The 27,812-nt window shown below is 52.0% G+C and overlaps 1 protein-coding gene across 4 annotated transcripts; it reads right to left on the reverse strand.

Moving 5' to 3' along the window:
• Positions 1–1,898: 1,898 nt before the first annotated feature.
• On the reverse strand, positions 1,899–26,020 carry ANKLE2 (ankyrin repeat and LEM domain containing 2). Of its 4 annotated transcripts, XM_045087687.1 has the most exons (14): positions 25,795–26,020; positions 22,305–22,469; positions 18,813–19,286; positions 15,828–16,034; positions 14,480–14,673; positions 14,211–14,399; positions 10,872–10,994; positions 9,057–9,123; positions 8,155–8,327; positions 6,899–7,005; positions 5,881–6,071; positions 4,789–5,434; positions 3,994–4,125; positions 1,899–3,580 (listed from the first exon to the last, which is right to left on the reverse strand). In XM_045087687.1, the coding sequence occupies exons 1-14, from the start codon at positions 25,979–25,981 to the stop codon at positions 3,376–3,378; spliced, it is 3,060 nt and encodes a 1,019-aa protein (XP_044943622.1). In that variant the 5' UTR covers positions 25,982–26,020; the 3' UTR covers positions 1,899–3,375. The 4 variants fall into 4 exon arrangements, with proteins under 4 accessions (XP_044943622.1, XP_044943623.1, XP_044943625.1 ...); XM_045087688.1 differs by lacking the exon at positions 22,305–22,469 and having other exon boundaries at positions 25,795–26,019; XM_045087690.1 differs by lacking the exon at positions 25,795–26,020 and having other exon boundaries at positions 22,342–22,424.
• Between the last annotated feature and the right edge of the window lie 1,792 nt (positions 26,021–27,812).

The raw sequence follows: 27,812 nt of genomic DNA on the forward strand, positions 1-27,812 counted from the left end.
GATCTGCCCTTTTCTTTTCGTTTGAGAGAAAACACGAAAGGGGTGAGGGGCAGAGGGAGAAGCAGACTCGCTGCTGAGCAGGGAGCCCGAGGCAGGACTCGATCCCAGGACCCTGGGATCATGACTCAGTGGAAGGCAGAGGCTTAACGACTGAGCCACTTCAGATCTGCCTTTACGGCAGCATTTCACTTCATCCTGACAAGAAGGGCAGCATTTTGGAAACTGAAAGCGAGTCCACACAGGGGGATGCAGCCAAGGAGCAAGAGTGGGTGCTGACCTGGGTCACAGGGGCCTGATTCCAAGACGGAAGCTCGTCTGAGGTGGGGCAGATGACTGAAGACTTGTGTCAGCAAACAGTATCCTAAGTTTGGCCAAAATGAAGCCTGCAAGTCCGGAACCTGTGTAACATGAGGGAACCGGAACGGACGACAGTGGGAACAGAGAGCAGCCAGTTCCTATTTGGTTGTGCTATTTATTCCAAAATACCTTATTCTGAGACAGGAAAGGAACTCAGTGCTGTCTGCAAAACAGAAAATCCTTACAGGTTTTGTGCACAAATGCAAAACGTCAGTGTCGGACAAGAGAAGTGCATGCCTTGAAGACCCAGCAAGGAGACCCAACTCGGCCATGGCGCAGTGAGCGATGACATCCGAAGTCACGGCCTGTCAAGGCGGTAATCCCAGACCACCGCTCCCTCTGAAAGCTGTGAAAGTTACTGGAAACATCCCAAATTAGTCAAGAGTATTTGTCTGTGGTCCCTGCGGTTCGGGAGGAAGGTCTTCAGAAAGACGTGACTGCCGACCGACTGGTGAGCTTGTCTTGGCCTCCCATCCCTGGACGCGCCCCCCCTCCCCTGTCCCATCCCAGAGGCTGCTGCCAGGACGTGGCCTTGAGACGGGGAGGTGGGGCTCAGCCAAGAAGGGCTTCCATGTAAACTCTCCGGATTAGGAGGAGGGTGGACGCAGGCATCTAGTCGTCTGGCCACCCAAGACGAGCCTCACGTGTAGTCTTCTGCTTACGAGACTGCCACCTACCAAGCTGGAGTGGCCTGACCCTTTCCTTAGTCCCTTTCTGCCCTCTGAACACAGGGACCAGGTTCAGCTCCAACCCGGGAGACTTCCAAAACGGCTGCAAACGGACACGTGCCCCATAAGGTGGGAACTCGTTCTGTAACACCCTGGGGGTGGTGATCCCCAGTCAGTGACCAGGGGACTTTCCTGCGTCCCTTGTGCCTGGAACCGCAGCACCACCCCACTGTGGCAGAGGGGTCCCCGGCACCTCTTTGGAACTAAAGTTACACGCCAGTTGTTAACATCACAGGAAAGGGTTTTCATTTCCGACGGCAATTATGAAATTTGTGCTAGCTTAATCAAAGTTCAAGTCTTTTAAGACCGTGTTACGTATAAAAGGGGCCGCAGAACAGCATTCACCACTATCGGATTAACGGATTGTTCCATTACAACACTACCTAAGATTTTACTAAAAACAGGACTTTGCCTAGCTGCCCACAAGAACAGTTTTTCTGAAAGCTTAGAATTATTACCACATGGTTTTAATAATAATTTATTTCATTAAGTAGTTTAAAAATGCATTAACTGGGGGGGGGCGCCTGGGTGGCTCAGTGGGTTAAAGCCTCTGCCTTTGGCTCAGGCCATGATCTTGGGATCCTGGGATCGAGCCCCGCATCGGGCTCTCTGCTCAGCGGGGAGCCTGCTTCCTCCTCTCTCTCTGCCTGCCTCTCTGCCTACTTGTGATCTCTGTCAAATAAATAAATAAAATCTTTAAAAAAAAAAAAAAAAAGTGCATTAACTGGGGCCAGGACCACCTTATATAAACAAATGGACAAACAGGCAAAGATAACCTAAACCTTCAGATAATAAGAACCACAGTCTGCAAAATTTGGACAGAAACACTTTTAATTTCCATCCTAATATTTACAACATATGCGTAACAGGATTTTACAGAAAACAGATCATTGCTGTGATGTACTATCTGTATTCTAATTTCTTTTGAGAACAAATATGCCGTTTGTAAATGCCACTGACTTTCAGAATAGAATGTATTTTTCTGTGTTACATCCAGATTGTTACACAAGTGAAAACACCCTGTGTAACCAGCTTTTAAGTTTTAAAATCCAAATCTTGATTCCAATATTCCTGACCTGTCTCTTGTTAGCAGATGAAAGAAATAAGCTTTTTCTTTTTTTTTAAACACAAGTTCCAATTCAGAATTCTTATAAACAGCAACAACAAAATCTCACGCCTACTTAGTATCCCTGTATATTCGCATAAAGCAAGTTTCAGGAGAATAAAAAGTGATTTACAAAAGGCACTGGATTTAGCAAAAATTGGTAGAGTCTTCCATTTTGGATCAAACACTGGAAATATTCACAGAGCACCCCCAGTGCGCGAGAGTCGTGTACACCGGAGAGAAGTAACTCAGGTGTGGAGATTTGGGTATCAATCACGGCAGTGGTTCTAAGATGACCCCCATGCTCCAGGCAGACCCCCAGAAGGTCATGGCCACGGGGAAGTTAAAATAAATGGAGCAAGATTACTGACCGGGACTCAAATCTCTACTTTCTATACTACAATGCAACACTCTTTCATAAAGGAAATCCAGTGGAAGTGATTCTGGAAATATGCAATAAATTTCAAACCCGGGGAACTTAAAGATCACTTTATTGGCACAACCCTGCAATGAAACCAGTGACCGGCAGCGCAGGTTCCTTAGAGCTGCTGCTTCGTCAAGTGCGGGGACCACTCCCAGGACTCCCACGGACCAGAGAATTTATTCCCAGAGAAAAGCTGGTTTTATCTTCTGGTCACTAATTTAAATGTTTGCGATGAGTCAAACTTGCAAGTCTAAGTCATCTCCACGTTTGTTTGCCCCCAGACACGCACCTTATCAATTGGTCTAAGCCACTGGGACCAAGCGGCAGAACAAAAGATTTCTATCAGGAACGAAAAAGTCAGAGACCCTTCCCAGAAAAGGAAGATGGCACGAAATTCATCTTTGCTGTAAGAACGGGGGACTGGCAGCCCCGGCTCTGGCACTCACCCGGGCTTCTGGCACACTCACGATGGGAACGGCGTCTTCCGCTTGACCACCGTGAGCTCAAGTCCACACTGTTACACGCTCACGATTCTCAGAAAGTTTGTAACTGGATTTGCTTCTATCAACTTCTCCCCAAACCCCAGAAAACTAAATTTTATACAAAACATTTGCATTTTCTAAAAACCTTTTACTCTCAAAATGAGGACTAATAAATTAATCAGAATATATTCTTTTTGGTAAGTTTTAGCAATAAACACTTTACCCTTTTTCCTTTAAAAACAAAGAAGAGAACGAGCCACCCAGCAGCTTGGAGCAGCCTTACAAGGCCGTGAGCTGTGCCAGGTGCGCCATTCTGCGGAGGTGGCTCCCATGCGCGGGGCTGTAGCGCCCAGGGCTGCCCAGGCCTGGGGAGTGGGATGCGGGCCCGGGCTTCCCAGGGCTTCTCCCGGGGCTGCAGCTGTGGGGACCACCGACATCCAGCTGCTGAGACTCCAGCTTCCCTTTCAGCGCAGGGCTTGGCCAACTGAGGAAACCAAGAAAGCGCTGTCAGCACCGACGGGTGGTATGGGCTCTGTCCCAAGCCCTGGGGGACCACCCGCTTCCAGAACGGGTGCTGCAAACCTCAGGACCATGAGCCCCGAAGATTCACAGAACCTATGACTTTCCACACGAGTCCCGTGTGGCCCCGAACACGGCTCCCGGCTGCTTCTAACCTGCTCCCCCACTGGGTCAGCAGCACCCTCCGCTTCCCACCTAACCGCACACCCGTCTGCGCGGGGTCCGCCAGCCGCGGCCTCGTCCGGTGCCATGTGTCAGCCTGGCCAAGCAGCGCTCCGAACGAAGCGCTACGTGAACACACTGAGTCACCAGCGGGCGGCCCGGAAGCCAGCTACCAGCGAGCCCGGTGTAACACAGGTCACCCTGCAGACCACGGACCTCTGTCTGTCAGCGGGGGAGTAACGCAGGACGGCACTCCTCCATCTGTGCACGGCCGGGTACCGCTGAGGGTCCACTTCTGTACACTCCAGAGCGGCCAAAACATCTCGATCCAGTTTTGACGGCTCCTCTCTACATGACAGAAAAAAAGGAAAGAAAAAGCAGAAACACTCGTGATTAAAAAGACTTCCAACGCCACTACTCAAGAGCCTAGGACAGGAGCAGAGGGCGAGCAGAGGCCAGGAGCTGCGGGTCCGTTCCTGCCACCAGCAGACCCAGCTGTCAGGGCCACGATGTGGGCTGTGCAGCGACAGAGGCCACACTGGCAGACAGAAGGCACTGTCCCACCGGGGGCGTGATGGCCCCAATACTGAGTATCTCCACCTCCAGGGTCACCGACCAGAAGCCCGACCCAGAAGGCCTGTCCCCTGGGAGGCTGAGATTACCCCAGGATGGGCTTTCTTCCACCAAGAACCACCGAGTTCTCGGTACAGTTCCAGTTGTTCTGGGGAGAACCAGTTCCCTGGGAGCAGAGCGAGGCGTGAGGCCGGGCTGGAAAGGAGAACGTGCGCCCCACCGACCTGGACGGCAACACTGCACCAGGAGCTACACACTCGGGCAAGAGCTGGGAGCCAGAAAAGCACGTCCGACCAGGTCGTGGGCAGAGAAAAGGTTTAAGAAAACTAGAACAGTGCCACGTGAGCTCACGTGGCACCCCACGGCCTGCCACAGCTGCAGGCGCGCTCCCACATTCACTCCCACAGCCTCACGCCCGTGCACACCCCCCACTCGTACCCAAAAAGGAAGAGCCTCTCCACAGGCTCCTTCGTCGTGGGGACCCCTGAGGGCTCTGAGGACATGGAACCACAGTTCTGCTGAACCTCGGGCACAGGAGTATCAGGACCCAGACGTATTTTAGCCATTTTGGCGGACATTTCGCTCTCTGTCCTGGTTTGGTTCTCCGTAAGCGCGTCAGCAGCAGGCGGCTCTAACAAGTCATTCGTGGCATCCGTTCTTGATGTGAAGCTCTTCCTGTCCCTAGTTTTTCCGTTTTTATTTGGTGTCTTGGGAAAATTACTTCCTAGGTCTTGCAATTGCAGTTTATCGAACTCAACCGATAAGCCGGAGACCGGCGAGATGAGCGCTTCTCCAGCGCCTGGGGCCTCCGGCCTCTTCCTGCCCGGGGTCCTGCTGCCGCTCAGGGGGCCACAGAACCCATTCTTGCTGCCGTGGGGACTGGTCAGGGTGGACGCTTCTATAAGGTTGGTCTCCTGCTCCAAGGGAAGGATGTCACACTTCGAGTCCCCAAAAGTGCTAACTGTGGGCTGGGTGTTGTTTCGAGCCGTGTTCTGTCGATTTTTAATCTCCTCCAAGCTCAGGTCGTCGTCATCATCCAGAAACGCCCTCACAGAGATGGAATTGCTGCACTTCCCAGCACGGCCTACAAGGGAAAGAGCAGCTCCTCTGAGGGGTGGGTGACACAGTCCGCGAGGGATCATGCGGTGCAGCCGCAAATCCCCAAGACCAGCAGCCAACGGCCTCCCCTTCAGATCCACCTGCTCAGACTCCCAGAGAGCGCCTGCGCTGCCCGTTGGGAAAAGCCAAGCAAGACCCCGCACAGGGACATGGCAGCGTCCAGCCCCCACCTGCAAAGGCAGGAAAATGAGACCAAGGTCAAGGGCAGGCCTGCGTGAGGCGGGACAGGCCTGCGTGGGGCGGGACAGGGGCTGGTCCCTCCCGCCTGACTCGCTAGGACACCAGGAGCCGAGAACACGAGCGGCTGACAGAAGTAGCAGGCGCCGGCTCTCCACACGGACGTGCTTGCTGGGGTGCGCCCACAGGGCAGGGCCTGGTCCTGAGAACCCACAGACCGCTGTGCGTCCTTACCAAAGGTAGAGGGGTTCTCCTGACGACAGGCCTCCTCTGCTCCCGAGTCTTGTGGGGCCTTTTTGCCTGCCTCCTGGTGACGGAGATATTCTTCTAGCTTTTGCAGACCCTCCTGGGAAGACAGATCAACAAAACAGCCCAGAAAGTCCCAGTATTCGACCCAGGGGTACCCCAGCTCACGAGCCAACTCCCTGCAAGAGTAAGACAATGCATCAGTCGGAAAACACGGAACGGACCACACAGAAAACAGCCACACTGTGTCAGAAGGGCCAAGCAGTGCCTGGAGTGTCGGCTGTGACTCTGACTGTATCGTAAATGTGGCGTAAAACAGTACTCGGCGTTTTCTCAAGCACGGCCAGACTAATAAGCAGGTTTCGGACACGGGCCGCCACACTGTGCGCACTGAAGCCATGGCGAGAGAAGGGGCCGCGGCCACCCCACGCGCACCACACGCTACAGAGGCAACAGGTCAGACGTGAATCCCTATCACCAGAATAGCCATCCTGTTTCCTTAAAACAACTGTATGAAGTTGGAGAGAATTCTGGTTTTGTTTAGGCACAAAAGCTCAAGCTGGGAATCTAAAATTAAGTCTATATTTTGAGACACAAGTTTTAAAACAATTCAGTGTAGCTTTAACACTGTTATCTAGATTTCTGACTATGGAGAAAACACTTTTCATGGACTTTTTACTAGCAGCTTCTGGCCACACCGCCTCCTGTGTTTTATTTCCTGCTCTTTTGCCAAGCGACACCCCCCCGTACGGCCATCATACAAAACGCTGCCATGAGTCTCTGCCTGGAGAGGGACCGCCAGAACCTCTGCCACTAGTGTGCGACGTCTGCAGGAGTCAGACCGCAGGGAAAAGGCTTTACACCCCTCCCCCAACCCCATGAGCACTTCCCAGGTATGACTGTTTTGCAGCTAGAACAGCTCTCTGTCCTCAGCCAACACAGAAGCATGCAACATACAAAACGACACTGCCACTCAGCTCCGGTCCCGCCGTGCTAAAGCCAGTACCTTCCCACCCTCTCCATGCCTCTTTCTGGATCCGTCTTCCTGACATTGTGAAAGAAGCCTGCTTTCTCTCGAGGTGGCGTTTTCCAGAGCTTGCGAAAATCTTCCGCCTGAGGAGAAAACGTCCTGAGCTGTGCTATGCCCCCAAGTCGCGGGCAGCACCAGCACCAGAGCCCACGGAGTGCCTCCCGGCACCCTTCCTTGGCCTCACACCCTGGGCAACGTGCCCTCCTGTGTGGCAGCTGGACAGACCGCAGGGCCACGTTAGGACAGCAGCACCGAGGGGCTCTGGCAAGGCTCCACAGCCTCCCTCTTAGGGGCCCAGCTGGGCTGTGAGGGTCAGAGCTGCCACACGGAGAGCCTCAAGTCACTTTCCCATCACACAAGAGGAAAATGAGTGTTTATGTTTTTAAGTCACTCAGAGTTTTGTTTTATGCAACCAGATCTAACCTACCTGATAACACCTGTTCCTGGAGACACTTCCGTAACTGCAAGTAACTAGTTATTTACAACTATCAACACTGCCGCGTGGCTGGCACAGCTGGTGAAGCATCTCACTCTTGGTTTCAGCTCAGGTCATGGTCTCAAGGTTTGGGACCCAGGCCTGTGTCAGGCCTCGCGTCAGTGGGGAGTCTGCTTGGGATTCTCCCTCTACCCCTGCTCTCTTGCTCTCAAATAAATACATTTTTAAAAATAAGATAATTATTCTTAAATATTAATACAGTAGGTCTCCTCTTATGTGTTTGTTTTTAAGATTTTATTTTTGAGTTATCTCCACACCCACCGTGGGGCTCAAGCTCACAACCCTGAGATCGAGTCACATGTTCCACCAACCACACCGCCCAGGCGCCCCTTTAAAATCTCTAACGAGAAAGAGGACACACAGCCTGGGAAATACCTCAGCCCTGAAGGTGAACTTCACAGTCGGCACACTGCGGCCATACACGCCCCCAAATCCGGGAGTGGACAGCCCAGCCCAACTGGCACGTGGCACGGGAAGGGCCGTGACACGGACAGAAGGGCCAGGCGATGATGGCGGCTGCCCAGGTAAACTAGGCTTCTCTGAAGCGTGGGCTCACCACCACGTTCATGCCGGCTCACCGGTGAGGGACAGCTCAAGGCACTCCTGTTCCTCCCGCAGATGTCCTTCAAGCCCCGTCACCAGACACTGGGGTTCCACGAGCCCCGGTCCGGAATACCCAACACTCCTGGTGGGGAGAGCCAGGAGCTGGCTCCCAGAAGCTTCTACAGTAGCTCACCTTGGACGGGCTCAAGGGCCCCGCAAAGGCTCGCAAGGTCAGAACAGGATCTCTGGGGCCGCCTCCCCCGTGGCCGATATGAGAGGTCTCGGTCGTCTGGTCTGAAGACCACAACTCCCCAATCACAGGAGATGATGTGTCCTCGGCTCTCAGGAGCGGCACGTAGTAGTGGCCTGGGAGGAGGAGACAGCCCAGGTAAGGCGTCTGCTTGGGCGTGGCCCCGCATCAGCGGCTGCATCACCGTCACCGAGGAACACCAGGGGCTTCGCAAATGATCAGTGATGAAGAGTGTGCAGAAGCTCCGAGCCAGAGCTTCTGGGCAAGAGGCCGGTTTCTGCCAGACCCACTGAACTAGCCCCATGTTCTTCCTCCCCTGGAGGACGGACAGGAAGGCAGGGCAGACACCCCTCTTTAGTCCCACATACTCTGTGTGCCAACAAGATTAGCAGAAGCGGGGGCCCAAGAACCACGAAAGGAGAGACAGGCCATGGCGCAGAAGGCGGCACCCAGAAGGGCTGACAGGGCGCTGCTGACGAGCCGAGCCAACGCCAGACCAAAGGGCTCCTTCCACCCTCTGCCCTGGCGATGTGCAGGCTGCGTTCAGGGGGCGGGAACCAGAGGGACCACCACGTGGGATCCCTGCAGACATCACGGGGTGATGCCATGAGCACCAGTCTGACGACAGACAACCTGCCGTCTCCCAGAGACGGTCAAGGCTTCCAAGGAGGGATTGTATGACAACAAGTGGCGTGCGAGCTGGGGGTCCAGGAGCAGGAGATCACCCTGGGAAGGGCTGCCACCCTGAGAGCGGAGCTTGCTCCTGCCGCGTAAGGCCAGGCTCGCGCAGTCCAGGGCCTTCCCACTGGCGGTCCTCACCGCCCCCGCGCCAGGCCCCACCTTACCCTGTAAGTACTCTCTAATGCGCTCCTTCAGCTCCACAGACTTATTTCTGCTTCTTTCACAAATCACCTGTTTTAAAAAGACACAGTATGTGAACAGTCTGTATCTTAATTTCTCACATTTTCCCCCAAAATAATTTTATAAAAGCAACTTTTAAAACTAACAAAGCAAGGACTGTGTCCTAATGCTGAAAACCTCGTGAAGCCCACAATCAGAAGACATGTGCTGAACAAAACGGTCTTTCTTCCAGAATGTCCTGTGAAAGCTGCAGTGGTCAGGACGAGAACAAACTCTATGGGTGAACTTTGTCTTTCTTCGTGCTCAACTACACACTCCAGTTTTATGCCCGGAGAGGCACCATTGGTCAGGGCGGAGACAGGCCGACAGGCCACTAATGTTTAGCAGCAAGAGCTCCCCGGCCTGGGCCTGTCCGTGGCTGTTGTCTGGCTTGATTATAGCAGGATTCCTACTTAGCGTGCCACACAGTGTTTTCTTCTTGCTACTACAGGAGTCAACTTTCCCCTTAGAGAACTGTAGCAACGAGAACATTTTCGCTAGAATAAAAAACCAGTACCCTTCAAAAACGGAAGGGGCCACAGAATTGCCATCTCCTGCCAGCCTGTGAGAGAAAACAACTCTATTGTGTCCTGTCAGCAGCGCAACTTATTTTTTTAAATGTGTAACCGATTGTGACAAATGGCAAATGCTTTAGGAATAGCCCTTAACAAGTGACAAATATATTGAAAAAACACACACACTCATGCACACAAAAAGTTGAGTCAGACACATGAAACAGTAATTTCTGAGTTGTTGAACGGTGAATTTTCTCTCTTTGCTTATGTGTACTCTGAAGGTTCTACAGAACATAAGCACTACTTAGGAAGCCACAGCAGCTACAAAGGCGGCGTTCACGACCAGCCTGGAGCCCTTACAGATCCCATCTCAAAGGGGTGCCTGGTCCAGGTCAGCAAGCCAATAGCTCCAGCGCACGGAACCAGATCGCCCACCTAGCTCTTGTCAGGTCCACCTCCCCAACCCCCACCTCCCAGGCACAGATGACCTCTCTCTGCCCTCTCTAGAGCTCATTTTGCTCAACTGCCAGTATCAATCCTCACAAGACTTGTGTGGGTCAGGTGAGAACACCGGGGAGGGCTTAGGACAGCACCTGGTACGGAATGAGCTAAGCACATGTCAGCCGCTTTCAGCACCACCAACCTCATCACGACCACCATCCTCACCAGCTTCCCACCACCTCCATCACCTTCACCATCACCACCTCCTCCTCCTCCATTCCCTGACTCCCTGGTCAACCGAGGTATGCACAGAGAGAACCTGATAAAAAACCCATGAGCTGGGGCACCCGGGTGGCTCAGTGGGTTAAGCCTCTGCCTTCGGCTCAGGTCATGATCTCAGGGTCCTGGGATCGAGTCCCACATTGGGCTCTCTGCTCAGCGGGGAGCCTGCTTCCCTCTCTCTCTCTGCCTGCCTCTCCGCCTACTTGTGATTTCTGTCAAATAAATAAATAATCTTAAAAAAAAAAAAAAAAAAGCAACTCATGAGGTGCTGAGAACGAATGACCACCAGTTTCAGGAAAATAAAATCAGCCAACATGGGCAGTTTACTCCCTCCTGATTCTACAGAACCGTCTTCTTCTTCACGGTGCATCTTACTCAGTAATCATGGCTCTAAGGTGCGCCCACGAGGCAAACACGTTCACACAGTCAGTACTGGGACTGTACAGTAGCTATGAACAAGACTACGAGTTCACATATTTTCATGCCTAACACTAGAGGAACAGCATTTTAATAGATACTTACGTCTTCAGGAGTTTTATCAAACTTATTCCTTGGATTTTTTACAATCAAAGGGTGTGAAGAAAGCACGTTGACCACATCTGCATTCCCAAACTTACAAGCAAAGTGCAACGGCGTGTCATAACCCTGAGAAAGGTGCAGAGAAAGAGTATTTCTTATTTAAAAATGTTTGTTTCCTAAGGTTGTTTACGATAAAAATAGGTATTTAGCAGAACAAACAAAAACCCTCAAAATCCGAAGACCATAAAAAGACGCTGGTACTCTCTCTGAGGCCTGACCGGCGCATCAGCACGTGCCCACTCTAAGCCAGGGCTGGAGGCCAGGCCGGCGCCCCAGTTACTGTTGCCAGTGTTGGGGGGGTGCCAGGCCCGGGGGAGTTTATAAATGAACAAGGGCAAGACACCTGCTCAGTAAACGGCGCTTTAAAGACTCAGGCCCAGTACAGAGTTATGTAATTGATGCTCAAAAGAGGAAATGAGCAGGGGCACCTGTGACTCATGATTTCCGTTCGGAGCACGATCTCAGAGCTGTCAGACTGAGCCCACGTGAGACTCGGCGCTCAGCACAGAGTCTGCTGGAGTGTCTCTCTCCCTCTCTCTCTGCCCTTCCCCCACTTGTGCTGTTTCTAAATAAATAAAAATAATCTTAAAAAAAAAAAGGTGAGATAAACAAGTAGAGGCAACACCCAGAATAAAACAAAGTCTATGAACGCAGTCTGTACCCAAAGAAACTCTCTCTAGCGGCTAATATCTAGTAAACGAAACTCTCCACTCCTGACCCCGGGATGCTTGTCAATGCTCTCACTTGCCCTTAGTGGCACCCCTCCCCAGATACCTTCAACTAAGGCCTTAAGATCCGTGCGCCTTAGTGTAACAGCATCCTGTGACCGACAACTATAGAGCAAATGACTTTTGGGTCCCCTCACTTGAATGACCACAGGCTCAAATGCAGCACAGCCAAAACAGAACCCATTCACGTCTATCAGAGCGGGGACACGGCCACGCAGTCCACCTGTGATTACCAAGCACGGCAGATCCCAGCTCTGAAGTCCCTGGGAGGTGTCTCTGCCCTCCACATGCTACGTACGCCTGCCATCCCCTTAGTTTCTCGTCCAGGCTGCCAAGACTCCTCATGGACCTTGCTTAAAAGCACTCAAACTGCCAGCTTGTCCACAAGTCCTCCTCTAGGTGACCCGACCGATCTTGTATGAGCAAGTAACCTCAAGGCAGCACCCATCCCCTGCTCCACAGCCTCTAGGACCATCTCATCATTCACATCCACTGCCGCCGTGAACCCGGAAACGTCTAGGTGCCTGCCTACAGCAGCCCTCTCTAACTGCATCCCGCCCCTAGGTGCCTGCCCACAGCAGCTCTAACTGCATCCCGCCCTCTTGTCCAGCTTGGCAAACCTTCTCAGCTGAGGGCCAGAAACCAAACATTTAGAATGAGCATAGCTGTGTTCCAATAAAGCTTTATTTACAAAAACAGGCTGTCCTTTGCTAGACCTGCCCTGGTGCCTTCTCCAAGTTACGACTTTGATTCACAGTGTACCTGAGACAACTCCAGGCCTGTGGCCCAAGCTCTAGAAGCCTGACCTCCCCTGCCAGGCCTGCGGCAGTGGGAGGACCATGGTCACTGCAGATCGGGGACAATGTTCTCACTCATTCAGAGCATCCAAAGGGACCTCAACACCACTGCTCCTTCCAGCCACGGCTCTTTTTCACGCCACAGAACGCCCATCTCTAACCTGCTTCCAAATGTGCACACCTGACCGCAACCTCTCTCCTCACCCCTGCTGGAAACTGCTGCTCCCGCACAGACAGCCGGGTCTGGGTTCTTCCAATGCTGCCGGCTGGCACAGCCCTGCTTCTCACCGCGCTGGTCTGTGGTGCCCGTGACTTCTGACACGTTTGTGGCCAACAACTGAACTTACTCCAACTCTTGGTGAGTTATGGTCAAAGACGGCTTGTAACGCCCCAGAAGGTATTAAGTGGTCCCCATGCACGTGCATCTGCGCATTTTCTGTGAATACTGCACAGACGTCAGGGAAAACTGTGTTTCTCTCTCATATGTTCCAATCGCACTTCCTGATTGTACTAATCCAGTCAGGAGCCCTTCCTGAGTCCGCTCACCCTTCGTTTGAACGGACATAACTCTGATTTCGCTCCTTTGTCTTTACACTTATGTTGCTTTCATATAATCATTGTTTTCTTTTACTTCCTTCTATAATTCTGCTATCTTGGCCAAATTTATCTTTATTCCCCCTTTTCTCTCTTGTTGATTTAAAAGTTATCTTGGGAGGGGGTGGCTCAGTGGGTTAAAACCTCTGCCTTCGGCTCAGGTCATGATCTCAGGGTCCTGGGATCGAACCCCACATTGGGCTCTCTGCTCAGCGGGAAGCCTGCTTCTCCCTCTCCCACTCCCCCTGCTTGTGTTCCCTCTCTCGCTGTGTCTCTGTCAGATAAATAAATACATAAGTTAGTCTTGATTTGCAATTCTGGAGTTCAACGTGTCACATTCAACACGTTGTCATGAAACAGTGGTGCCCCACTCCAACATGCTTCTGCTACTCCCTCTCCTGCCAACCAGTTTTTCAAACTCCTAGGCTTGCTCAGAGCTTATAATCCTTGGCTCTAAGCTATCACTGGATTCTGTCTCATAATACATAAAATGTCTTATAAATACGTAAAGTGCTTCTGTTGAGAAATTTTTACGTAAGCATGTGCACCATTAAAAACCCTTTCAAGGGACGCCTGGGTGGCTCAGCTGGTTAAGCGGCTGCCTTCGGCTCAGGTCATGATCCCAGCGTCCTGGGATCGAGTCCCGCATCGGGCTCCTTGCTCAGCCGGGAGCCTGCTTCTCCCTCTGCCTCTGAGTACTACTCTGTCTGCTTGTGCTCACTTTCACTCCTCTCTCTCTCTGACAAATAAATAAATAAAATCTTTAAAAAAAAAAACAAAAAACCCTTTCTATAGGAAATATTCCTATTATTAAGTGGAAAAAGAAAAAGGTAGTATGTAGATACCTAGAATAAAAAGTACTAAAACCCCTTCAATTCTCTTTCTTTAAATTCCGACACTGGCTCATCCTCCCATCAAAGCCCAGCTCAGGCCGCTCTGGAAGGCCAGGAGGGACCTGTGCTTGCACACAGCTGGGACTCCGGTTGCCCAGCGTCGGGGGTGGGCGGGAGGGAAGGACTCTCGCGTGTGACTGGCTGTCGCCCACCCCTTCCTAAGCTGGCCGAGCTCCGTCGCCGCGCACCTCCCGTCCACACGCCGCGGGACACAGTGGACGCTCACGGGGACAGCCGCGACGGGCGAGCACGTCGGTGGGGCCCGCTCACCGCTTTGTCCGGCGTGTTCAGGTACAGGTCCACGATGTAGCAGATGCGCTGCTGCAGCATGTGCGGCTCGTCGTCGGGGTACATGAGCCGCATAAACTCGGGGTTCTCCAGGGTCTCCAGAGTCAGCTGGCAGATAGAAGCCTGGTTCTCTTTGGCAGCGACATGCAGGACGTTGTACCTACACCCTTCCTGAAAGAAAAGTGCGCGTGCTGAGCCTCGTTTCCATCGGCCGCGGCTGGCCGAGGCAAGAGCCCTCGGAGCAGGCTTACCTGCACAATGGTCGGATTGTCGCCGGAGCCGATCAGGTACCGGGGGTTACTCCAGGTCAGATCCGAAAAGAGGTCGGCTTCTCCCATCTCCACAGCTTTTCGGAGTCTGGAAGTGAGATCTTGAGTACGGGGGGTTTTGTAACTGTTTGCTCGTTCTCTGTTGATAGTTTCTGACTCTGAGGAGTACACGGCATCTGTCATTAAGAGACAGAATTTAAGAACGTTGAATTTCACAAACATTTTCTCATCGCCCACTGTGTGCTACACTGAGGGCCACGAAAATCTCTCCCACAGAAGCTTAAAACCTAGTTGGGGGTAACATGAACGAACCAGTTCGCAAGAAGAGCCGAAGGGCACACGTCCCCGCCAGCAACATGGCACAAACGTCACTACAGCACGAGCCTAAGCACGGAAGGACCCGACTGGACTTCCGTAACAGCACAGCAGCCGCACCCACGCAAGAACTTCCGAGCACACAGAACGTGCCCACAGAGGCAGAGTGAGCCGAAGTGATTTTTGTTGTTGTTTGATTACAACCACCTGGGAGTGTCTGAAACAGTCTCTGGAGGGTTGTCTGCACAGACCACCAACTGTGCAAAATCACCCCGGTTCCCTCTAAGAGGCACCTGTGTCAGGCCAAGTTAGGATGAGGGGAAAGCAGCAGATGGGGCCTTTGATGGAAGGCCTATGTCCACAAGGAGAAGGTGCCTTCCCCGGGAGTCCCAGGCGGCCTGGGAAACAGGACACCTGTGAGCTCCTGGAGGGGACAAGACGGATGCTAGGCGAAAGTCAGAGGCTGCTGGGATTCTGCACGGTGCTGACGGAAAAGGCCTCTCACAGACCCTGGTTTGCAGCCGGAGTGGGTAAGGTCAGATCTCGGACTAGACAGGTCGTGCAGGTGAGCTCGACTTCTGCAGACTGGGTCAGAGCAGGTCTGGGTCAGAGCAGCCGGCCCAGCCCTGGAAGCAGGTGGAGCTTCAGCGGGGAAATGGCTGTCTCGGCATCTAGCAAAGCCCAAGTCCCACAGGCAGCAAGGAGAGACGGAACAAAAGGAGCCCAACAAAAGGACCCCCCGTGGTCCTTCTGATGCTTCCCCCTTGGCCTTGCCAGCTTTAGGCACTGGAGCAGACGCCTGGCCCGCTCAGTGCCCCGCTGCCTCTCTCCGCAGGGTCCTTCTCAGACCAGGCAACCGACCCATCCTCCACGGCCTGGGCCTTGGCTCTCTACTCCCGTGCAAATCAGACTTCTCTCAGAGGAGAAAACCAGTTACAGTCCATGGGGAAGACAGCACAGAACACCTGGGCCCCAAGGACAGTAACACCCAGAAATGAGCCGTCACATCACTTACCTTTCACTCCACCGCTGCTGAAGACCGATGTCATTTTCACAGGAGAAAGAGGTGAAGAGGCTTTGCTTGGAGAAGGGAAATAATCACAAATTCCTCTAGCAAACTTCTCGGCATCTTCTCTACTCGAAAAAGCTTTAAATCGAGATCCTTTGATCATTTTGACAGCTTGCAATGCTTCCTTTCTATCTTCATAAACATGAATCCTTTCTGCATGGGAAAAGTAACAGGAAAATTAGGAGTAACCAGAGACACCGTCACTTAGTTCACGCCTGAAGACCATGGGTTTTGTAATAAACAACTGTTATCCAGTTGTCTGATTTTTCTCTCATATTAATATTTCAGATTTTTTTCTTTTTTTTTTTTTTTTAAAGATTTATTTATTTATTTGACTGAGAGAGATCACAAGTAGGCGGAGAGGCAGGCAGAGAGAGAGAGAGAGAAGCAGGCTCCCCGCTGAGCAGAGAGCCCGATGCGGGACTCGATCCCAGGACCCTGAGACCATGACCCGAGCGGAAGGCAGCGGCTTAACCCACTGAGCCACCCAGGCGCCCCAATTTCAGATTTTTTTCTTAAAGATTTTTTTTTAGAGGCACCTGGGTGGCTCAGTGGCTAAACATCTGCCTTTCCATTTTTTTAATCTTTTATTTTCTCTTTTAAGATTTTATTGATTTGACAAAGAGAGAGCACAAGCAGAGGGAGAGGCAGGCAGAGGGAGAAGCAGACTCCCCACTGAGCAGAGAACCCACTGCAGGGCTCGATCCCAGAACCTTGGGATCATGACGTAAGCTGAAGGCAGAGGCTTTAACCCACTGAGCCACCCAGGCACCCAAAGATTTTATTTTTAAGTAAGCTCTACACCCAACATGGGTCTCAAACTCACAAACCCGAGATCAAAAGTTGTACATTCCACTGCCTTGAGATAACCAGGTGTCCCAATATTTCAGATTTTTAATCTTGAAGAAAAAGTGCCTTAGCTAGTGAAAAAACATGATTAATAAGCTTGGTCATATGTGTGGACATGTATATAAAAATAAGTTATTTTGTACACATTTAACTTTATATCTAAGGATACTATTTCATACTAAAAAATAAAATTCCTGAATTAATGCTCTAAATAAAAAAAATAATAAAAGCAAGTTAAAAATGATGACTATGGGGCACCTGGGTGGCTCAGTGGGTTAAGTCTTTGCCTTCGGCTCAGGTCATGATCTCAGGGTCCTGGGATCGAGCCCCACATCGGGCCCTCTGCTCAGCAGGGAGCCTGCTTCTCTGCCTACTTGTGATCTCTGTCAAATAAATAAACAAAATATTAAAAAAAAAAAAAGGCAACTTTTATAATAAAGATTAAAAATAAATAGAGGGGTGCCTGGTGGCTCAGTGGGTTAAAGCCTCTGCCTTCGGCTTAGGTCATGATCTTAGGGTCTTGGAACCAGGCCCCCATTGGGCTCTCTGCTTGGCAGGGAGCCTGCTTCTTTCTCCTCCTTCTCTGCCTGCCTCTCTGCCTACTTGTGATCTCTGTCTGTCAAATAAATACATAAATAAACAAACAAACAAATAAATAAATAGAAATTGCATCATGACCATTTCCAGTGTCACTAATCCTTTAAAAAATTCTTATGGTGAACAATATTCCATTCTACTCATGGTACATAATATGGCTAACAAATCTATTTTGGGGTATCACCACAAATGACATCACCATAATAACAGTCTGTAATTTTTTTAAAAACATTTACCTTATTTGACATTATTTGACAGAGAGATCACAAGCAGGCAGAGAGGCCGGCAGAGAGAGAGGAGGAAGCAGGCTCCCCGCTGAGCAGAGAGCCCGATGCGGGACTCGATCCCAAGACCCTGAGATCATGACCTGAGCAGAAGGCAGAGGCTTTAACCCACTGAGCCAGCCAGGCGCCCCCCAGTCTGTAATTTCTGACAGTCTAATCAACGTTAGGCTTTCATTAATGCTTTCCAGTGCTAAATCTACTTTCGTCTGATTGAAAACTGCAATTCTTTGGGGCATGGGGGGGATTCAGTCAGTTAAGTATGTGACTTTGACTCAAGTCGTGATGTCAGGGTCCTGAGATCCGGTCCTGCATCTAGCTCCCTGCCCAGCAGAGAGCCGGCTTCTCCCCTTTTCTCTGTCCCAACCCCGGCTCACACTTGCTTGCACAGGCTCACTCATTCACACTCTCAAATAAAAATTTGTTTTAAGGGGCGCCTGGGTGGCTCCGTGGGCTAAGCCGCTGCCTTGGGGTCAGGTCATGATCTCAGGGTCCTGGGATCGAGCCCCGCATCGGGCTCTCTGCTCAGCGGGGAGCCTGCTTCCTCCTCTCTCTCTGCCTGCCTCTCTGCCTGCTTGTGATTTCTGTCAAATAAATAAATAAAATCTTAAAAAAAAATTTTGTTTTAAAAACTACAATTCTTTGATGCTGAAAACTACTTATACCTGCACAAGCCATTTATATTAACATAAAATGTGTTCAGGTTCTGTTGAATAAAAAAAATAAAAGAGGGGGGGACACCTGGGGGGCTTAGTCATTAAGTGTCTGCCTTTGGCTCAGGTCCTGATCTCAGGGTCCTGGGATCAAGCCCCGCATCGGGCTCCCTGCAGGGAAGCGGGGAGCCTGCTTCTCGCTTTCCCACTCCCCCTGCTTGTGTTCCCTCTCTCATTCTCTCTGTCAAATGAGTAAATAAAATCTTTTAAAAAAAGGAGGGAACTAATCAAATGATAGCTAGCCAAAACCATTTGTAAGGTGAAGCATGTCTTACAGAAACCAATTTTCTTCATTTTTAAAAATTCAGATATACATTTATAAATAATTCAGCAGAGTTCTACCTAAAAACGCTAACAATGGTTCACTTGGGGTGGGTGAGATTATGGTGATTAAATTCTTTTCTTCTCTGGGGTTTGAGATTTTCACAAGCCCCGGCCCCTGCTGCCCACAAACCACCTGCAGAAGAGACACCAGGTGCCCGTTACGCTACCATTTCTCGCTGGCGTGTCCTCATACGCCGGGCACACCCCGTAGTACAGAGGCGGCTCCGCAGACGCCGTTGTCACAGCTTTGTGGCCGCTGACCCCAGTGGCAGCACTGAAGGGCACGGAACAGGTCTTAGATGTCACGACATCTTCCTCTGGAGGATTCAAGCCCACGCTGTAACCAAAATCTCTGTCTTCAGACAAGCCGACCTGCTCAGCCTGACTCTCTACAGCAGACTTCGACATCTTCTGTGCATCTTGGCTCAGAGCAGTGGCACTTGAGGTGTCGCAGCCAGGAGGATGTGAAGGCAGCGTTCTTCCACGCTCTAATAAAGCCTGAGCCAATTTTTTCTCAAAGATGAACCTTGTGGTCGAGGTAATGGGTCCACATTTCAATCCGGCTTTCACAATTTCTTCTCTAAGGTCATCAGGATTCAGGAGTTTCAGTCGCGCCAAGATGGCATCCATTGTCATTTCGCCTGGGCCCAAGACAACAAAAATCAAGGTGATGGCTATAAGTACATCTTTTCTTATTTAAAAAAAACAAAACAACACAGCAGTAGCAAAAAAGCTGGCTTCAGTTTCATTTCAATTCGGGGTTTCTCCAGATTTTTTTAGTCTATACGCCCTCTAAGAGAACTTTCTGAAGTTTTTGGTCTCCAAATTGATAATAATCTAAACAAAATTAGAATAAGCAATTTCTGGATAAGGACGTTGGAACTGGTACTATTCCATGATACAATCACACTAATATTCTAGGAAAGTAAGCATACTGGGGAAACAGGCAGGCTCACTTGTTGCTAAAGGATAATGTGGAACACAGTGAGCGAAAAACCCCATTAAAACGCCAACTCCAGAAATACAGTCTGCTGATATTCTGTACTTTATTCCATAAATAAAGGGGATCTATCCAGAGATTTAGCCAGGGGAGCCACAAAGAAACTCTTGGAGTCATTCTGCTAATACTAATAACAAGTAGCTAATGTTTTATGTTTTGGGTCTTTCCAAGAGCCTGGCTCTCGTATAAAGACACTACGATTTTTCCGTGTGGCAGGTTATAATTACTATGCACCCCCATTTTACAGATGAAGAACCTCGATCACAGAGACACTAAGTAACTTATTCAAGTTACACAGCTACCCAGCAAGTGGGTTTGAGCTACAGCAAACGCTTTAATCCATACCTTTGGAGAAAGAGTAGTTAAGCCTGGGGATTGCAGGTTTAAGCATGGTTTAAGCATGGTCAGCAACAACTGGGAAGAAGGTAAGAAATCAGGGAGCACAGACTAGTGCTACCGTAACAGGCTGGAAACAAGGGCTCAGATTAGAAAAACTGGAGGTTTTTAAGGGTGGATGTATCAGATGCCACAGGGAGGGTTTTGAGGAACTGCAGTCAGTCTAGAATAACACCCAGATCTCCAGTCCGGATGCCTAGGAGTGACTCCTGAGACAGAGAATCCTAGACATTGACAGATGGAGACTTAAGCATTATAGCGTCAGAAACACCTTACGGCCACCAACAGGGCATTTCAATTTTCAAGTCCAAGCTTTACAAGTTCAGAGTGGGTAAAAGACCTGCGAGCCATGAGCATGTGGACAGTGATTCTAATACCAATAATACACCAGGAATAACAAGGAATAAATACAAAGGATTAAACCACAGGAAAGAAAAAGAGAAACTCCTAAAAGGGATGAAGAAAGAATTACACAATGTATCAATAAAACCAAGGAGTATACAGTTCTAAGAGGTACTGTCAGATGAAATGATAGAACTTTCAAGATTAACTTTAAATTACTCTAGGGGTGGGATGCCTGGGTGGCTCAGCTGGTTAAGTGGCTGCCTTTGACTTTGATGGTCATGATCTCAAGGTTCGGGGATGGAGTCCCACATCAGCCTCCCTGCTCAGCGGGAAGCCTGCTTCCCCCGCCTGCTGCTCCCTCTGCCTGCCACTGCCCCTGCTTGTGCTCACTTTCTCTCCGATTTAAAAATAAAAATAATAAAGTATTTTTTTTAAATATTTTATTTATTTATTTGACAGAGAGAAATCACAAGTAGATGGAGAGGCAGGTAGAGAGAGAGAGAGGGAAGCAGTCTCTCTGCTGAGCAGAGAGCCCGATGCAGGACTCGATCCCAGGACTCTGAGATCATGACCTGAGCCGAAGGCAGCGGCTTAACCCACTGAGCCACCCAGGCGCCCCAATAATAAAGTATTTTTTAAATAAATAAATTACTCTAGGGATGCCTGGGAGGCTCAGTTGGTTAATGGTCTGACCTTTTTTTATAATATATATTTTTATTTATTTATTTGACAGACGGAGATCACAAGCAGGCAGAGAAGCAGGAAGAGAGAGAGGAAGCAGGCTCCCTGCTGAGCAGAGAGCCTGCTTCGGGACTTGATCCCAGGACCCTGGGATCATAACCTGAACTGATGGCAGAGGCTTTAACCCACTGAGCCACCCAGGTGCCCCGATGGTCTGACTGACTTATTTATTTATTTATTTATTATTTTTTAATGGTCTGGCTCTTGACCTCGGCTCAGGTTATGATCTTGGAGTTGTGAGATCGAGCCCCATGTGGGGGCTCTGTGGTCAGTGGGAGTCTGCCTGAGTTGCTCTCCCTCTAAAGTTAATAAATAAATCTTTTAAAAAATTAAAATAAATTACTCTAGCAGGAGAACAAAAGGGAGGGCAGATAAGTGACAGATAAAATAAGATTCATAAAATATTAATATCTATTGTAGCTAGACGATGACTACAAACCAGGAATTCATTATATTACCCTATTTCTATGGATTTATTATTTATCTCTTTATTATTTATTTTAAGGAGGCTCCACACCCAGCATGGAATTCAACACGGGGCCTGAACTCAAGACCCTGAGACCAAGAGCCAGAGCTCAACCGACCGGGCCTTCCAGGTGCCCCTGTACACCTTTTTTCACAAATTTTAATGCCACCTTCCCCCACCCAATTCCAAGGTCTCAAAAATGGCCGTTCCTTATTTGCAAAAGGGATATTAGCTTTTTATTTTATTTTTTAAAGATTTTATTTATTTATTTGACAGAGATCACAAGTAGGGAGAGAAGCAGGCGGGGGTGGGGGGAAGCAGGCTCCCCGCTGAGCAGAGAGCCCGATGCGGGGCTCAATCCCAGGACCCTGAGATCATGACCTGAGCCGAAGGCAGAGGCTTTAAACCCACCGAGCCACCCAGGCGCCCCGATATTAGCTTTTTAAACAATGAATGTGCTGCACAGCCCCAAAAAGCTGCCAAAGAACTTGAAGGGGGTGGCCTACTGGCCCAGGACTCTACCCAGGGAGCGCACCTAAGCAGATTCCCGCAGCACCTGGACACAGGAGCAACGGAGGTAGCTCAGGGACAGGAAACTGATATAAAAGGCACAGGGTAGGGAGAAGCCACACGCAAGGGGTCAGGAGAAGCGGTGCGGATGCCCCGAATAAACAGGGGCCGCATCTGTTCCTCCGAGAGCAGTTTTCATACCGTTCCCATGTCCATGCGCCGCATCTACCTTTCTAACCTGGGCTAGTCTGAAGGGGGTTCTGTCGTTGCAGCCAAGCCAGCACCAGGCCGAACGAGTAGGGCACGCCACAGCAGTAACCATGTGACCTTGGACACGCTGTGCAAACTCCAAGCCCGTTTCCTCCCCTATAAAACGGACACAATAACAGCTCTACTTCTTAGGCGGCAATGAAAATTAGGTAAAATAATACCCGTCAAACCTGTGCTGCTGTGTTTGACACTGACAAATTACGCTTAACAGTCAGTTCTGGTTACTAAGTCATCAACTAACACAGGCTTATTAATCTAGCACAACAGAATCCGCTCAAAGTCAATCTGAGTAAAAACAAAGACACAGTTTTAACACACTGTCATTAATATTAGGAATACAATATACAAAACTGTACAAAAGGAAGAATAAAGCAGAAACTAATGAGCTTGGGAAACTGTTGGGGGTGGAGGGTGGAAACTGACAAGAGGAACTGTCCTGAGGGCCAGCCCAGCAGAGGGCAACACTGTGACTTCATTTGTTCTGACTTTTAGGAACATGTTTGCTTCACATACTAAAAAATTGCTTTAAAAAAGATGGGGGATGGGGCGCCTGAGTGGCTCAGTGGGTTAAGCCGCTGCCTTCGGCCCAGGTCATGATCCCAGGGTCCTGGGATCGAGCCCCGCGTCGGGCTCTCTGCTCAGCAGGGAGCCTGCTTCCTCCCCTCTCTCTCTCTGCCTGCCTCTCTGCCTACTTGTGATCTCTGTCTGTCAAATAAATAAAATCTTTAAAAAAATAAAAAAAATAAAAAAGATGGGGGAAGGCCCCCCAGTGGAATACAAACCAGAACAAGTGAGCTCCACTGCACTGCAAGTTAGAAACAAACAGGTGGGAGAGAACTGACCTAGTCGATGAAAAGCACTATGTGGCCACGCATGCTACAGGCCGCACTCTGCAGCCCCCTCTGCCTACTCTAGGAACCAGCAGGCAGCCCGATGAACGGCTGAGGAAAAGCCAGGATTTGGATCTGGGATTCCCTCGCCAGCAGAAGGGAGCTACAAGCAAGGGGAGGCGGAGGCCAGAACGAGGGTCAGCAAACCTCCGTAAAGGGCCGCAGACTGGGGCTGAAGCTCTCTCCAACACTCACGACAGCCATGGATCCAGTAAGACTCTACAGAAACAGGAGAGGCTGGGTTTGGCTGCCAGGATGCGGTTTGCTGCCCCATGGTCTAGAATCCCAAGTATCTGCCCAACCCTGACTGACCGAGCACAAAGATGACAATGTGGAAACCCAGTCGGGTGCGCACAGTGAATACGGGCCGCTTCCAGGCCGTCCTGCTTACAGTGCTGATGTAAGATACTAACGTCCGGGTCTGAGGGAACACTTCCCTGGATCTAACTTTTTATCTGGAAAAACCAATAAACTCAAGTTGAAAACTAGTATGGATGGTTCCTGGCGGCCCCACAGGTGACAACTTACACGCAGCAGGGCATCAGGAAGCTGACAGGGGCCAAGCTTTGCCACGGCCTGTATCACCCTGCTGTCTTTGCACAGAATCCCATGACCGCCTAAATTCATAATTGGGGGCGCCTGGGTGGCTCAGTGGGTTAAGCCGCTGCCTTTGGCTCAGGTCATGATCTCAGGGTCCTGGGATCGAGTCCCGCATCGGGCTCTCTGCTAAGCGGGGAGCCTGCTTCCTGCTCTCTCTCTGCCTGCCTCTCTGCCTACTTGTGATCTGTCAAATAAATACATAAAATCTTAAAAAAAAATAATAATCTAAATGAATAAATAAATTGATAATGACTCGACGGTTCCACCATATCGAAGATCTCCACCACCCCTTACAGTCACACCAACCTCCGCCCCTGTCCCCAAACCTTGACAAGCACTCATTTCTTCTCTATCGCTGTAAATTTTCAAGAATGTTCATTATAAATGGAATCACACAATACACATCTCACACTGGCTGTTTTCACTAGCATAACGCCCTAGAAACCAGCACCGCCTTCCTCTTCACCGCTGAGTAGTGCTCCAAGGTATGAATGTGCCACAGTCCCTTTAGCCATCCAGCCCTCGGGAGACATTTGGGCTGCTTCCAGTGTTTAGAAACTATAATCACAAATACTCACATATGGGTTTTTGCGTAGAAATAAGTTTTCATTTCTCTAAGATAAAATTTCTCTAAGATAAAAGCAGTGCACAGTTAACATTTTTGAGCAACTGCCAGACTGATTTTGGGCTGGCTGAAGCTTTATTATTTCTACCAGCAGTAAATGAGACACCCAGTTTTCTCAGCATTTCCACCAGCATTTTTGGTATTTTTATTTTAGCCATTTTAACCGGTGTAATATCTCATTTCCGGTTTAATTTGTATTTCACTATTAGCTGGAAAAGTTGAGCTTCTTTTCACATGTGCATTTCTGTCATACTCTTTTTGCAATTTTTTAGAAATCTAAAATGACTTCAAAACAGAAAATTAAAAATTAAAAAGGAAAGTTTTACACACACACACACACACACACACACACAAAGACACTCCAGAGGCGCCTGGGTGGCTCAGTGGGTTAAATCTCTGCCTTCGGCTCAGGTCATGATCTCAGGCTCCTGGATCGAGCCCCGCATCGGGCGCCCTGCTCAGCGTGGAGTCCGCTTCTCCCCTGCCTGCCGCCCCCCTGCTTGTGCTCTCGGTCTGACAAGTAAATAAATAAGATCTTCAAAATAAAAAAATCCCGCTAAAGCTGTCTTAAGGGGATGAGAGAAGGCAAAGCCAGCAGCAGCCAACGGGAGGGGGTCCGCGGGACCCGGGGTCGCAGGCCCGCCTTCCCGGCTGTCTCTGCCCCCACCTGCGTTCTCGGCCAAGGCCGGGCCTTCCCGGGCGGGCCGGTCCCCTCAGCTGCAGACCGGGACGAGACAGAAGTCACCCCTGCGGGCCGCGTTCGCCCGGGCATCCCACGGTGGGCGCTTCGGCCTCGCCGTCTGCTCCGAGAACCTCCCCGTCCTCTCGGAGTCGGAAGGACCCAGACCTTGGCGCGGGGCAGCCAAGCCAGCGGGAAAGGCTCCCGGAGGCCCGCAGCGCGCGCAGCACCCGGAGCGCCCACGGCCGCGGCGCACGCAGGACAGCACCGGCCGCAGGACAGCACCGGCCGCAGGAGCTCGCAGAAGGGCCCGCCGGCCCGGCGCACCGACGCCGCCGCAGCTCCCAGCGTCCCCCCGTCCGAGCGCTCAGGACGCCCGACTTTCACTCAGGTCTTGTCCCGGAACCCCCGATCCGGGCCGGCGAGGGAGGGGGCCGAGGCCCGGGGAGGGCAGGGGAGAGCAGGGGAGGGCAGGGGGCCCCGGGAAGGGTGCGGCCCGGGGCGGAGACCGGAGGGGCCGAGGGCAGGGGAGGGCAGGGGAGGGCAGCGGAGGGCAGGGGCCCCGGGGAGGGCGGGGGCCCGGGGCGGAGACCGGAGGGCGCGGGCGCAGCGGCGCGCAGGCCTCACCCGGGTCTGAGGCCGAGTCCGTGGGCGCGCCGGGCGGCGGCGCTGGGGGTCCGCTCCGCCCCGGGCCCCGCGGCCGCTTCTCCAGCCGCCGCACCAGCCAGCGCACCGCGAGCAGCAGCACCGACGCGCCCAGCAGCTCCCAGACCAGCGGCGCCCACTCAGCCGCCGCCAGCCGCGGCCACAGCATCGCCACCGCCCGGCCGCCGCCGCCGCCGCCGTGGACGAGGACCCCGCGCGAGGACCCCGCGGCCCGAGCTGCCCGCGCCCCTGCCTGACGGCGCCGCGCCCCGCGGTGGCCGCTGCGGGGCCGAGACCGCACGCGCGGGCCGGGGCGCTCGTCCCCGTGCGCTCGTCCCCGTGCCCGGCGGCCCGGCCAGGGAGCGCGGCCGGGGGCGCATCCCTGACGATGCGGGGCGGCCGAGGGCGCCTTCAGGCAGGGGCGCGGGCAGCTCGGGCCGCGGGGTCTTGAGACGGGCGGTCCCGCGGCCGCGGCGCGCGGCGACCTGGGGCTCCCGGAACCCGCCGGCGGGAGGGGCGGCCGGAGGGCGGGGCTCGAAGGCCGGGCGGGGGTCTTGAGGGCTGGGGTCGGACGGTGGGGGCCGGGGGGAGGCCGGGCGGCAGGGTCCGGGAGTCCGGGGAGCGGACGGGGAGGCGGGGGCAGGGCTCGGAGGCGGGGTACGGGGGTCTCGCGGAGATCCGGGGGGCGGGGGCCGGAGGGCGCGGCCGGGGAGAGGTGGGCGGGGCTCGGGGCGGGGCTCGGGGGCGGGGTCCGGAGGGCGCGGCCGGGGGGGCGGGCGGCGTAGGGTCCGGGAGGCTGGGGGGCGGGGCTCGGGGCCGCCGGGGGCTCTGCGGGCTGCGGGACGGTGCGGCCCCGAGCGCCGCGGCTCTGCCCGACCCCGGTGGGAAGGGCGGCTCGCGGGGGCTGCAGGCGAGAGTCGGGGTTTCCTGGGTTCTCCTGGGGCCGCGCGCTTTTAGAACAAGGTTCCGCAGCCTGAGTAAGCAGGAGCTGCGGCCTGTGCTCGGAGCCGGTCACCGTGCAACTGGCCTCCCCGGCCGCAGTCCTCGGGCGCGGAGGGTTCAGGAAGGCGTGGGGGCGAGCAGCTGCGCCGGAGGGTCTGGGCGGGCTCCAGGCTGCGGGATCCCATGCCTCCCGCTCGGGCGCAGTGCTGCAGAGGAGCTGCAGGGGCCGAGGGAAGCGCTCTATATGCTTGCTCCTGGGCCTCAGATGGGTGAACCTCACTCATACATTTCTTTTAATGGAGGAAAAACCCTGAAGAAATGTGACATCCTTGGTACAAACATTTAATGGGGTAGGACTGACAGCGTGTTGGGCACAAAAGAAGTGGAAATTTGAAGGTGAGTGGAATGCAGATTAAAGCCACAAGGAAACACTGCTTCTCGCCCACCAGAATGGTTGATTTTGGTGAGAATGTGGAGTAATCGCGGCATTCTCACAGAGTGCCGGCAGGAGTCAGGGGAGTTAAGCACTTTGGAGAACAGCGAGGCAGTTTCTCCCAAAGTTGGACCTCCGCTGCTCCGTGGCTCAGCAGTGCAGTCCTAGGTAGGAAGGTGGACGTCCACACCGTGTTTGTGGCAGCCCCAAACAGGAACTGCCCAGGTGCTTGGATAAACGCCGAACTGTGGAACTCTCACTTGAAATTATGATGTTAGGGCGCTTGGGTGGCTCGGTTGGGCAAGTGCCTTCGGCTCAGGTCATGATCCTGGAGACCAGGATGGAGTTCTGCATCAGGCTCCCAGCTCCATGCGGAGTCTGCTTCTCTCTCTGACCTTCTCCCCTCTTGTGCTCTGTCTCTCTCCAATAAATAAAATCTTAAAAAAAAAAAAAAAATTCCTGTGGTGCCTACTATATTCAGCAGTAGCACGGATTAATCAGAGAACCATACTAAGCTCAAGGACCGCCCCCCCACAAAAGTGTGCCCTGTACAGTTCCATTTGTAAGAGTCTCAAAAACAGCCAAAGCTTGTGGGACAGAAATCAGAGCAAGATCCAAAAAGAAA

Source organism: Mustela putorius, unplaced genomic scaffold (genome assembly GCF_011764305.1).
Source record: "Mustela putorius furo isolate JIRA1106 unplaced genomic scaffold, ASM1176430v1.1 tig00001433_pilon_pilon_pilon, whole genome shotgun sequence".
Lineage (NCBI taxonomy): Eukaryota > Metazoa > Chordata > Mammalia > Carnivora > Mustelidae > Mustela > Mustela putorius.

Bases quoted from the DNA above. Each gene is read 5' to 3' on its own strand.
- ANKLE2 (XM_045087687.1), bottom strand. From the start codon at position 25,981: ATGCTGTGGCCGCGGCTGGCGGCGGCTGAGTGGGCGCCGCTGGTCTGG. The intron at 19,287-22,304 runs GTATGAAAACTG...TCTTGGGCCCAG, and splicing joins GGCGCATGGACATGGGAACG to GCGAAATGACAATGGATGCC. The intron at 10,995-14,210 runs GTGAGCGGGCCC...CACCTTTCTCAG, and splicing joins TGAACACGCCGGACAAAGCG to GGTTATGACACGCCGTTGCA.